Source organism: Cuculus canorus, chromosome 1 (assembly GCF_017976375.1).
Source record: "Cuculus canorus isolate bCucCan1 chromosome 1, bCucCan1.pri, whole genome shotgun sequence".
NCBI classification, from domain to species: domain Eukaryota; kingdom Metazoa; phylum Chordata; class Aves; order Cuculiformes; family Cuculidae; genus Cuculus; species Cuculus canorus.
This window is the reverse complement of record NC_071401.1, coordinates 51,048,973-51,061,624: the sequence shown is the minus strand read 5'-3', so window position 1 is coordinate 51,061,624 and position 12,652 is coordinate 51,048,973. Positions and strand designations below refer to the sequence as shown.

Sequence of the window (12,652 nt, the reverse complement as noted above, 5' to 3'; positions counted from 1 at the left end):
CCAGCCCTCTGATCATCTTTGTGGCCTTCCTCTGGACTCGCTGTAACAGATCCATGTCCTTTCTGTGTGGAGAACTCCAGAACAGAACGCAGTACTCCAAGTAAATCATCCAAGGATATGACAATACTATTCCCAGAAGGAGAGAAGGGGAAGCTTTAAGGACTTACCCACAACAACTTTATGCAAACCTGAGGCATTTTATGGCTGAGCCTCAGCTCATTCTCCTGAAGTGCATGCAGAGTTTAGCGTGCCCATCCAAGCTCTGTCATGAGGAACTCTTATCAGGAGCAGCTGAGGGAATGAGGGTTGTTTAGCCTAGAGAAAAGAGGGCTATCACTGTCTACAACTGCCTGAAAGGAGGATGTAGTGTGGTGGGTGTTGGTCTCTTCTCCCAAGTGATAGGAGGTAGGATGAGAGGAGATGGCCCCAAGTTGCACCAGGGGACAGATTGGACATTAAGAAAAATTTCTTCACAGAAAGGGTTGTCAAGAACCAGCACAGGCTGCCCAGGGAGGTGGTTGAGTCACCATCCTCAGAGTTTTTTAAAAGATGGGTAGATGAAATGCTCAGGGATATGGTTCAGTAGAGGACAGGTACAGTTGGACTCGATGATGTCAAAGGTCTTTTCCAACCCAGTGATTTTATGATTCTATGATTCTATGTCCTCCCTGTGCTGAGGACTTCAGAACTGAATGTAGTACTGAAGGTGGGGTCTCATGAGAGCAGAGTAGAGGGGCAGAATCCTCTCCCTCGACCTGCTGGTCACACTTCTCCTGAAGCAGCTCAGAATACAGTTGGGCTTCTGGTCTGCGAGAACACATTGCTGACCAGTACCCCCAAGTCCTTCTCTTCAGGGATGCTCTCAGTCTATTCTATGATTCTATGATTCCTTCATAGAATGGGGCATACAAGAAAGCCAAGGAGGGGCTTTTTACCATTGCATGTACCTTTTTTGACCTTGCATGTAGTGATAGGATGAGGGGGAATGGCTAATGGCTTTCAGTTGGAGGGGGGGAGATACAGACTATGCATTAGGAGTTGTTCAGTCTAGAGAAGAGAAGGCTCCAGGGAGACCTCATAGTGACCTTCCAGTACCTGAAGGAGGCCTACAAGGAAGCTGGGGAAGGATTTTTTCAAGGGCATGTAGTGATAGGATGAGGGGGGGGTGGCTTTAAATCGGAAGGGAAGATCTGGATTGGACATTAGAAATTCTTCATGATGAGGGTGTTGAGGCACAGGAACTGGTTGCCCAGTGAAGCTGTGTATGTCCCATCTCTGGAAGTGTTCAAGGCCAGGTTGGATGAGCCTTGAGCAGCATGATCTCGTGGGATGTGTCATTGCCCATGGCAGGGGGCTGGCGTTAGATGACCTTGAAGGACCCTTCCAACACAAACCATTCTATGATTCAATGATTCTATGGTTCTATAATTCTATAGTTGTATGATTCTATGATTCAATGGTTCTATGAGTCTATGATTCAATGGTTCTATGATTCTATGGTTCTATATGATTCGATGGTTCTATGATTCAACAATTCTATGGTTCTAAGATTCAACGATTCAATGGTTCTATCATTCTGTGGTTCAATGATTCTATGATTCAATGACCCGTTCTACGATTTAGGAGTTAGAGGAGCAGAATGAGGCTCCCATGATCCAAGAGGAGGCAGTTAGAGACTTGCTTGCCCAGCTAGACATCCACAAGTCTATGGGGCCAGAAGGGATCCACCCAAGAGCATTGAAGGAGCTGGCAGATATCCTCTCCAAACCCCTTTCCATCATCTCCCAGCAGTCCTGGCTGACTGGGTAAGTTCCACCGGACTGGAGGCTGGCTGATGTTGTGCCCATCTACAAGAAGGGTTGCAGGGAGGATCCAGGGAACTACAGGCCTGTCAGTCTGACCTCAGTGCCGGGGAAAGTCATGGAACAGGTGATCTTGAGTGCTATCATGAAGCACACGCAAGAGAACCAGGTGATCAGGCTCAGTCAACATGGGTTCACGAAAGACGAGTCTTGCCAAACTAACCTGATTGCCTTCTAGGACAAATTGACTCAACTACTGGATGAGGGAAAGGCTGTGGATGTAGTTTTCTTGGACTTCAGTGAAGCCTTTGACACAGATTCTCACAGCATTCTGCTTCAGAAACTGTCAGCCTCTGGACTAGACAAGCGCACACTCTCCTGGGTTGAAAACTGGTTGGATGGCCGGGCCCAGAGAGTGGTGGTAAATGGAGTTAACTCCAGCTGAACGCCAGTTACAAGTGGGGTTCCCCAGGGCTCGGTACTGGGTCCAGCTCTGTTCAATGTCTTTATCAATGACCTGGATGAAGGCATTGAGTGCACCCTCAGCAAGTTTGCAGATGACACTAAGCTGGGTGGAAGCGTGGATCTGCTGGAGGGTAGGGAGGCTCTGCAAAGGGATCTGAACAGGCTGGACCGCTGGGCTGAGACCAGTGGGATGAGGTTCTGAGTCCTGCACTTGGGGCACAACAACCCTATGCAGTGCTACAGACTAGGAGAAGTCTGGCTAGAAAGCTGCCTAGGGAAAAGGGACCTGGGGGTGTTTGTTGACAGCTGACTGAACATGAGCCAGCAGTGTGCCCAGGTGGCCATGAAGGCCAATGGCATCTTGGCTTGTATCAGAAACAGCATGACCAGCAGGTCCAGGGAGGTTATTCTCCCTCTGTACTCAGCACTGGTGAGACCACACCTTGAGTACTGTGTTCAGTTCTTGGCCCCTCACCACAAGGAGGATGTTGAGGCTCTGGAGCGTGTTCAGAGAAGAGCAATGAAGCTGGTGAGGGGGCTGGAGAACAAGTCTTACGAAGAGCGGCTGAAAGAGCTGGGGTTGTTTAGCCTGGAGGAGGCTGAGGGGAGACCTTATTGCTCTCAACAACTACCTGAAAGGAGGTTGTGGAGAGGAGGGAGCTGGCCTCTTCTCCCAAGTGACAGGGGAAAGGACAAGGGGAATGGCCTGAAGCTCTGCCAGAGGAGGCTCAGGCTGGAAATCAGGAAAAAAAAATTCACAGAAAGGGTCATTGGGCACTGGCAGAGGCTGCCCAGGGAGGTGGTTGAGTCACCTTCCCTGGTGATGTTTAAGGGACAGGTGGATGAGGTGCTGAGGTTTAAGGGAGTGTTAGGAATGGTTGGACTCGATGATCCAGTGGGTCCTTTCCAACCTTATGATTCCATGATTCTATTCAATGTTTCTATGATTCAATATTTCTACTATTAAATGGTTCTACAGTTCTATGAGTCCTATGGTTCTGTGGTTCTCAGAGTCAATGACTCTATGTTTCTACGGTTCCATGGTTCTATAATTCTATGGTTCTATGACTCAGTGATTCAATGGTTCTATCGTTCTATAATTCTAAGATTCAATGCTCCTATGGATCTATGACCCCACAACTCCCCGGTCCCCGCCCCGCCGTCTTCCGCCCTCCGAAGGCTCCCCAGTCTGAGGTCCTCGAGCGGCTTCCTGGTTCCGGGTCCTCTCGCCCCTCCTCCCTTCCCCGCTTGGCAGGTCCAGTAGGCGGTGCCAGGCGGTCGCGTACCGGCGGGGTTTGTCCCCTCGCGGCCGCCGTCCCCGCGCACGCCGCTGCGGGGTCCGTCCTGGGGCCGGGGCCGGGGCTGAGCCATGTTCACCAGCACCGGCTCCAGCGGGCTCTGTGAGTACCGGGGCGGCGGCCGAGCGCCTCTCGGGTCACACCGCCCCCTCCCTCGTCGCCGGGGACCGGGGGGTGGGTGGAGGAGGAGTGGGGGGAAGGGAGCGGTGGGCGGGATGCAGATCCAGCCGGGAATCCCGGAGGCTCCGGTTGCGGCGCGACCCGGGCCGGTGTCGCTCCTGCACGCCGCGTGGCACCGGGAGCTCCTAGGGCAAAAGCGGGGTGGTTTCGGTTTTAGCTAAAGCAGGGGGAAGTTTCATCCCGGTAATCGTGTTTTTGGAAGTTAGCGTCTCTCTGACAGCGTGTTTTCGCAGGCACTGCTCGTTCTTTGGAGAAGATAGCGGCTTGTGTTCAGTGTGATCTGTGCTGAACAGATGTGTCTTCTTCTGTAACCACCTCTGTCTGCAGCCTTTCCCTATCCCAAATCCAAGGTCATGCAGAGCTGGCTCCAAATTAGCAAGAGTTTTGCCTGTCGCAAAGTTCATAATGACATTAAATTAGTCCTTAGAAAATATGGGAGTATGCATAAGATTTTTGGGAACATTATTCATATGCATGTAAGTGGGAAATATATTCTGTCCCCAGCTCCTGTTTCGCTGCACGTGATTGATGGAGATCACTCCTTCATTGCCCAGGTCTGATAAATCATAGAATCATAGAATAGTTGGGTTGGAAGGGACCTTAAAGATAATCCCATTCCACACCCCTGCCACGGGCAGGGACATCCCACTGACCAGGCTGCCCAAGGCCCCATCCAATCTGGCCTTGAACACCTCCAGGGATGGGACAGCCACAACTTCCCTGGGCAGCCTGTGCAAGTGCCTCACCACCCTCATTGTGAAGAAATTCTTCCTTGTGTCTAGTCTAAATTTGCCCCTCTTCAGTTTATAGCCATTGCCTCTAGTCCTATCACTACAAGCTGTTATAAACAGGCTTGTAGTAAAGGATGCTTGCTTTCTAAAACTCCAAAGAGACTTTATTTGCCAACGTTTACAGTATGATGTGCAGGGTCCTGGATCTATGTGCCTTGCCATGCATCTGGGAAGAGAATCAATGCTTTATTTCCAAAGTGAAAAGAAAGTTGTTATTTAAACCAATTCATTGATAAGGCAGATTTGAGGAGAAATGTGTTCCTAGCTCTGTTTAACTTTTATGTTTACATTATTTCGTATTCTAGTGCTCCCCTCAACGGGCTTCTCAGGCGTTCAAGGGTGGCTTCTGAGCTTGTTCACAGGACAAAGAATCTGCTGCATTCAGGAATGGCCAGGGCTGTGGTGTGGACTTCAGCACCGCAGGCTGGGACAAATCAGAGTCAGAACTTTGCTAAGTAACTGCCAGCTGTGCACAATCCCCAAGTCTGAGTGTGAAAACACCCTCCTGCTAGGGACAAATAAATCTGGCATTTAAGAAGGGATATTATATTTGGTATTATTCAACCTAGAGAAGAGATGGTTGGGGAAGGACCTTATATCAGCCTTCCTGTACTGAAAGGAGGCTACAGGAAAGATGGGAGGGGCTCGTTGTCAGGGAGTGCAGGGACAGGACGAGAGGTAATGGATTTAAGCTAAATGAGGGGAGATTTAGATTAAGTATTTGGAAGAATTTTTTTTCCTATGAGCGTGGTGAAGCACTGGAACAGGTTGCCCAGGGAAGTTGGGGATGCCCCATCCCTGGAGGTGTCTAAGGCCAGGTTGGATGGCGCTGTGAGCAGCCTGGTCTGATGGGAGGTGTCCCTGCCCATGGCAGGGTGCTTGGAACTGGGTGACTGTTAAGGTTCCTTCCAGACCAAACCATTCTATGATTTTATAATTCTGTAACTCTGTGATTCTATGATTAGTTGTAGCTGTGTTTTGTTTGAAGCATCTAAATGAGGGGGGGTGTTATTTTTGTGGATGGATCTGATAGCACTGTACCTGATCATGGCTCTTGATTTTTAGGGTTTTTTTCCCTTCAGTATTGGATACCGTAGAAAAACAACCGCTTAGTAGCATGTGGCTATGTATGAGGAAGACGGTGGGGTGAAAAGTATCCTTGTTTGGCTGAATGAGTGGAAAGTCATGGTCAATATTTAAAAATTTTCCCAAGACAGGTTCATTAGAAATCTGAGTAGAAAACTGTAGTCATAAGAAACGTATTTGTGCTAGGAGAAGATCCTAGAGAAGATGCCGTTCTGCTCTGACAGCAGGGTGGTGACAAATGATTGTTGGGGCTCAGTTGGTGGATAAATGGACCTGTATCAGAGACCTGAGATGAAATAACCAGGTGCCGGGCTAAGCAGTGATACAAGTGATCATTCCAGGTCAGGCTGAAGGCTTCTGTAGCCTGGTATGCCACTTGTGTCGTACTTCTTAACTTCCATAAAGTTTGGTTCAATCCGTATCACAGCACCATTTGGTGAAACTTAGTAATACTAAGCTCTTTTAGCCGTGTGTATCACAGAATCATAGGATGGTTTGGGTTAAAGATTATCCAGTTTCAGTCCCCTGTCGTGGGCAGGAATGGCTTCCACGAGGTCACGTTCCTCAAGGCCTCACCCTGCCTGGCCTTGAACACGTCCACGGATGTGGCATCCATTGGATTCTCTGGACAACCTGTTCAAGTGCCTCAGCACCCTCACAGCAAAAAATTTCTTCCTAATACCTAATCTAAATCTCCCCTCTGTCAGCTTAAAACCATTACCTCTCGTCTTATCACTGCACTCCCTGATAAAAAGCCCCTCTGCAGCTTTCCTGTAGGCTTGTATCTTAGGTTATTAAAAATGTGACCAAGTTGTTGATTATATTTCTAGTAGACTAAGGCTTTAAGCATCTTCAGACGTTGAAGCGGTGGTAAAAATGTTGATGGAGTTTACTGTATTTTTTTTGCCTTGTTTTCACTGCTTTCTGCAGAATCCCCCTCTTTATCACTGGCAAAACAAACAACATATCACCACAGAGTTCTACTAGATTTTGGTAATGTGACTGATGGGTTCTTATGTGCCAGAGACACCCTTGTGCCTAGTTTTCTAGAAGCAAGCCTGGCTTTGATCTACTCCCCTTTTTAGAAACTTCTTATCAGAACCTGAGTAATGAACTCATTTGGAGTATTTTGCTTCTTGTAAAGTCTTCTGATTAGTTAATTCATGAAATTGCATGTATTACTTTTCTGAAAGAGTTAGGAGAGTAACCAGTGGTTCTTAGTTGCAGCAGCAGCAGCTGGTTATATACTTTTTTTCCATCTGATAATATTAACCTAAGGAAGAGTGGTAGAATCTTAGATGTGAGGATATTATTATCCATATCCGTTGAATTCTTTGTTTATTATTTCTTCTGCTAATTTTAGAATAAACCAAAATAAATAAGAATGGACTGTATAATATAGTTTCACTAGGTTGTGGCAACAATATAAAGATTAATTTAATAGTATGTGTTGTCATTTGAGGTCTAAAGGAGAGAAATATCTCAAGAATCCTTATGTTTTATTTGATGCAGCTCAGAGATCAAATCCATAATCAATGTCCTACAAAGCATGCCTCTTTTTTACTGATATTTGAGTTGTCCCTTCTCCTCCTCTTGCATCCTGTCTTCTCAGGATTTCTAGGATGGCTCTCTCATCTCTTGATATTTTGATGAAAACACAACTCTTCTTTTAAACTATAAGGAGAGTGAATGATTAGGTTATTTTCAAGTTGTTTTCTAAGTATGCATTTTAAGTTGCTATTTGACCCTCATTGTGTAGAATAATTCAATTACAACATTAAGTTTGGGGCATTTTTCATCACACATTATTCCTTTTGCTGTAAAAATTCACAGAACTTCAATTCACTATATAATCCTTTCTATATTTCTTTATGTCCCAGACATGGTATCTGTATTTGCTTAAGAGAAGACAGCTTGTAATTCAAATAAAAAGTCTGTGTGCTTGTTAAAATTAGGTTATTATTTAATATTCCAAAGATTTAATATGGCAAAAGGTGGCAGGAGAGATGACTGAACATCGGTAGACTGATGCCACTTCACAGTGTACTGATGTACTGTTTCTAGGAAGCATGGGAGGAAGACGCTGTGGCTTCTTTTTAACGTGATTTATTTATAACATTCATTTGGGAAAATCTCTGACTGCACACATGAACAAAATGTTGAGTGCTAGTGAGTAAATGAAAAACTTGAGTATTGTAATTTCATCAATTAAAGGAGTTCAGCTCTGTACCTGTTTATGCAGATTTCTGAGTAGCTGCATTTCCAGATTTCTGGACCAATAATACTGCTGGGTTTGTTTAACCAGAGTGCATTTTAGTTTTGTGTCCAACCTAAATCTCCCCTGGCACATCTTTCTGTATTCCCTTGGGTCCTATCATTGGTCACCAGAGAGAAGAGATTAGTACCTGCTCATTCTCCTCCGCTTGTGAGGAAGCTGTAGACCACGATGAAGTCTTCTCCCCTCAGTCTTCTCCAGGCTTAGCAGACCAGGTGACTTCAGCTGCTCCTCATATGGCTTTCCCTCTAAACCTTTCACCTACTTTGTGCCCCCACTCTGGATGCTCTCCAGTAACTTTATAACCTTTTATACTGTGTTTCCCAGAACTGCATACAGTTCTCCAGGTGGGGCTGCCTGAGTGTGGAGTAGAGGAAAATGATATGTAGTGCAGTTGTCCTGATTGTTGCTATTCTTCATTCAGTGTAAGGTTGTTGTTGTGTTATTTAAAGGCATTTGATAAAACAGTCCTATAAAAACCATTGTCTAGATCCAGTCATAGCTAGAACCTTTTCGTTACATGGATCTTTGCTTGTTTGGTGGCCAAATTTTAGTTCTGCTGATATTCTCCTTCCTTGCTGAACAAACAATATTTTCCGAAGTTATTAGCAAGTGAAAACCACTTACCTTGAGCTAGCTTTATGGCTCATCTCTGTACTGTGGGTGCCTGTGGATGCTACACTATGATACGTGGCTACACAAAAAAGTTTGTTTCATGCCTTGGGTCCATAGTTCAGTGAGGTGAATGATATTATCTTCATTTAAGGAATATGCAAAACTTGTAAGTTCTTTACCACAGACTCAGGTTCAGGTACTCCTGGTGATTTTGACCACTTCTACTGAAATGAGACGTTATCGTAAATAATGCTTGACTTGCTGGGCCTGTGTGGTGAAGTCCTTGACCTTGTCCATGTACCTTTTAAGGAAATGTCTTGTGACTTTGAGCACTGCAGTTAAGAGGAGTTCTTACATGAAGTGTTTATTTAATATTTTGTATCCTAGTTTAAGAGGTTCGTGGTATAAATCCTCCCTCCTGTTTCTTCTGTTCGGTACTCTTTAAAATCATGTGCGTAGGCAGAGAGGTTCTTGAAAAGTGACATTTGAAGAAGCAAAGATGTAAAAGCAAAGCTCTCCGACAAACAAACAGTTCAACTCTGGGTGCACATGAGCAAGTTCAGACAAGTAGGTCCTTTGCTGGCAGTAACACACTGAATTCTGGACAGGCAGTATCGGGTGTAGCAGATGCTGACACTGTTGGGAGCTGATAACACACCTGGTCAGTCTGTGGCTCCCACAATTTTGGATGAGAATGTGTAAAAATAAACATACCTGGTGCATGTTACAGCTATGAGATTTGGAAGTCAGGAAGCAAGGAAGAGCAGCGTTTTAAAGGACAAAGACAGTTTGCCCTTGCTAAGGGAAACTGTTTCTGTTATCTGGACTATTGGAAGAGCTGTTATGCCCTGGGGAGGAAAAAAGATAGTTCTGCATGGTAAGAGGCACAGCATAGGTATATTCAAATGAGGTAGCAAAATGCTAACCCAGTTGAGCTGATCTGTAAAACAGCCTTGCAGCGTGTTCAGGAAGCACACTGTACTACCTGGCTTTCAGGAAGGGCTTGAGAAGTGGGTTGTGGTGCTGGACCTGGGCTGGTTTCTTCTGTTGTAGTCTGCCAGCAACTCCAGTCCCATGAACAATGTGCCTGAAGCACTTCAGTTGCTCTGCAAAGGCTAGCATGAGTGCATGAAGACTGACACTGGGTTGGCTGTTTGGTTTACTGTAGCGCTACTTAGCTGTATTTGCTGTTCTCCAACATTCTGCACCTCAGGAACAAAGATATGCAGAAGGCTTTCCATTATAAGACACATAGACCTTTCCAACAACTTAAACCTGTAAGACCAACACCAACACCAAACTTTTCTGCAGGCATTGTAGTATCCCGTCCCAAGGTTCTTCATGCTCTGTGCAATACTGCACAGGAGCATTCCGGGGAGAGCTTATAGTGGGCTTCCGGTACCTGAAGGGGGACTACAGGAAAGCTGGGGAGGGACTTTTTCAAGGGCGTGTAGTGATAGGACAAGGGGGAAAGGCTTTAAATTGGAATGGGGAAGATTTAACTAGACATAAGAAGGAATTTCTTCACAATGAGGGTGGTTAAGCACTGGCACAGGTTGCCCAGGGAAGCTGTGGCTGCCCCATCCCAGGAGGTGTTCAAGGCCAGATTGGATGGGGCTTTGGGCAGCCTGATCTAGTGGGAGGTGTCCCTGCCCATGGCAGAGGGGTTGGAACTGAGTGATCTTTAAGGTCTCTTTGAACCCAAACCATTCTATGATTGCAGGAAAGCCTATTAGAGCTGGTCTGCTTAAGGTAATACCCGAGTCCGCATTTTAAAGCCTACTCACTTGCTACATCTGGAAAATATTTGACTCCTTTACCTACTACGCACAAATTGTAATACTTTATGTAGTAGTAGGGAGCAGAGTACTTTGAACTTGGCGTTCAAGCATTTACGCTGATGCAGCTTATGCTTTTACCTCTCTATAAACCTTGTAATACCGTGCTAGCAATTTATTTAAAGTCCCCCAGGCGACAAGGGGGCGCTGGACTCCTTGGCTTGCACAACCTGCAAAACTGAACTGTGTTGTGTGCAGGCATCAGGTAAACCAGAGAGGTATGTAAGTTGATGCTTTGTGGTACGACTGAAGGAAAAATCAAGTGTGTGCTGAATATACCAGACTTCTGTGCATAACTATTACACAGTACAGTACTATATGGGAAAATAAATTTGCTTGTACTACAGTGCGCCACAGTGCACCCTGGTTCAAAATAATACCTTGGGTCATAGGAGCAGCACAGCCACCTCAGTTCAGTTAGCTGTGCACTGAACTGAATGCCCCAAAGAAGCAGTTGTTCTGCTGCTGCTGCTGCAGAGCTAGATTATCTCAAGCTAGCATGGGGATTTCTACGTGGTGTTGTGGTGTAGCTGTACCTGATCTCTCTGGCTGTATATTAATAGTAGTATGGTCATATGATCTGTAGTTAGGAGGAAGAAGAGACTTCTCAATGAGGCGAGTGTTTTTGTTAACTTTATCGTGTTTCATTTTCCATTTATTTGCTAGTGTTCTTTTTAGAAATAAAGGTTTTCTTTTTCATTATTATTTTTATTTGTAGCTTGTCATTCTTTTATAGTTTGTAACCTATGCTAAATGCAGCAGTTTTCTAAGCAGTAAATGCATAAGTAACTTGTTTGATCACAATCTTACCCATGCCTTTAAAAATAGATTTAAAACATGATCACAATTGGTTTCTTGATTTTCTTAGTGTATACGCTGACATTATTCACCTCTCAGCTCCTGCATTAAGTTGATAAGCCTTTGATGAAAAAATGTTCCTGCAGCAACACTCTTGTTACTGTGTTCGCTTGCAGGCATCATGATAAATGACCACCAGAGTACGCTGTGAAGTGACAGTCTGAAGATAGGATCTGCTTCCTGTGTCTGTGCTTTGTGTCTGCACCAGGGGCAAGAGCTTTCCTGACCCATAGTACTTCATTCAGTCATGTAGTGCTTTCAGGCACCAGAAACTTCACTGCTTTTGCAGGGTCCTCTGGTATTGCATGTCTTTTCCAACCGAAATCGTTCTATGATTCTATGATCTAGCATATCAGCACTAAAAAATGGTTTGTGCATATTTTGTGCCATTATAGTAGCATCCAGGAGTTAATCGTCTGTGTGAAAGCAGTGTGTCTGTCTCATAGCAGCTGGGTTTGGGAAGTTTGCAGATGATAGTGGGAAAAAAACTTGTTACTCGGCATGTTTCATCTGCAGCTGTCGTGTTAGCTCACTAGGGATCCCCGCAAAAAGAGTTCTGAGTTAATTTGAGCTTCTGCAGCCACTGCTCATCAGCTGCTGTTGACAGTGAGGTCCTCTCCCAAGTCAACACTTAACTCTTGGGCCCAGTATAGCAGTCCAGGGGTTGAAGTTTTCCCCGAAAACCCTTCTGAAACAATAGCTGTGTCTGGCTGGCTGGTTTTTCACGCTCATCTGCTATTTCTCTTCACCCGTGAGTGGTGAGTAGGCAGTGAATAAGAAATAACCTATAGCTGTTGCTGCTGGCACAACTTCTATATTATCCTCATTAGTGCAGTGTTGATTTCTGAAGCTGCAGCTACCTGAGCAGTTGTGCTGTAAACTCCCCCCTCTATTTGCGACAGATGGACACATTTATTCCTTAGTGTTCTGTACTTTCTAAGGGGTGCTGGCAGCCAGAAAAGTAGTAGGTTGTGGAGAAGAGGATTTACGGACTTTGTAATGAGTGCAGAGGTGGAACGTGGAGCCTTAAAGATGGTTTCATGTCACATTTTAGGATCAGCTTCACAGTATGTAGTGATAACACAGAGGTTGGGACACTTGCCTGTGGGATTATGAGGGCAGTTTTATAGAATCAGAGAATGGTTTGAGTTGGAAGAGACCGTAAAGATCATCTAGTTCCAACCCCCCTGCAATGGGCAGGGACACCTGCCACTAGATCAGGCTGCCCAAGGCCCCATCCAGCCTGGCCTTGAACACCTCGGAATGCGACATCCACAGCTTCTTTGGGCACCCTGTGCCTCACCACCCTCATTGTGAAGAAATTCCTTCTTATGTCTAGTCTAAATCTGCCTCTCTCCAATTTATAGCCAGTTTGGGGGAGAAGTTCTCCATTGCAGCAGGGGGAAGCAAAGATCTATAGTGAAAGCTAGTTCTTTGCTTTTAT

At 45.5% G+C, this 12,652-nt stretch overlaps 1 protein-coding gene across 2 annotated transcripts in view; it reads left to right on the top strand.

Annotated features, from left to right (window-relative positions):
- The first annotated feature begins 3,518 nt into the window (after positions 1 to 3,518).
- Positions 3,519 to 12,652, top strand: part of UBAC2 (UBA domain containing 2) — a 103,719-nt gene continuing 94,585 nt past the window's right edge. For both annotated transcript variants that reach the window (XM_054074517.1, XM_054074510.1), the window contains exon 1: positions 3,519 to 3,667. In XM_054074517.1, the coding sequence (XP_053930492.1) occupies positions 3,637 to 3,667 (31 nt within the window). In that variant the 5' untranslated portion in view covers positions 3,519 to 3,636. The remainder of the gene's footprint in view (positions 3,668 to 12,652) is intronic.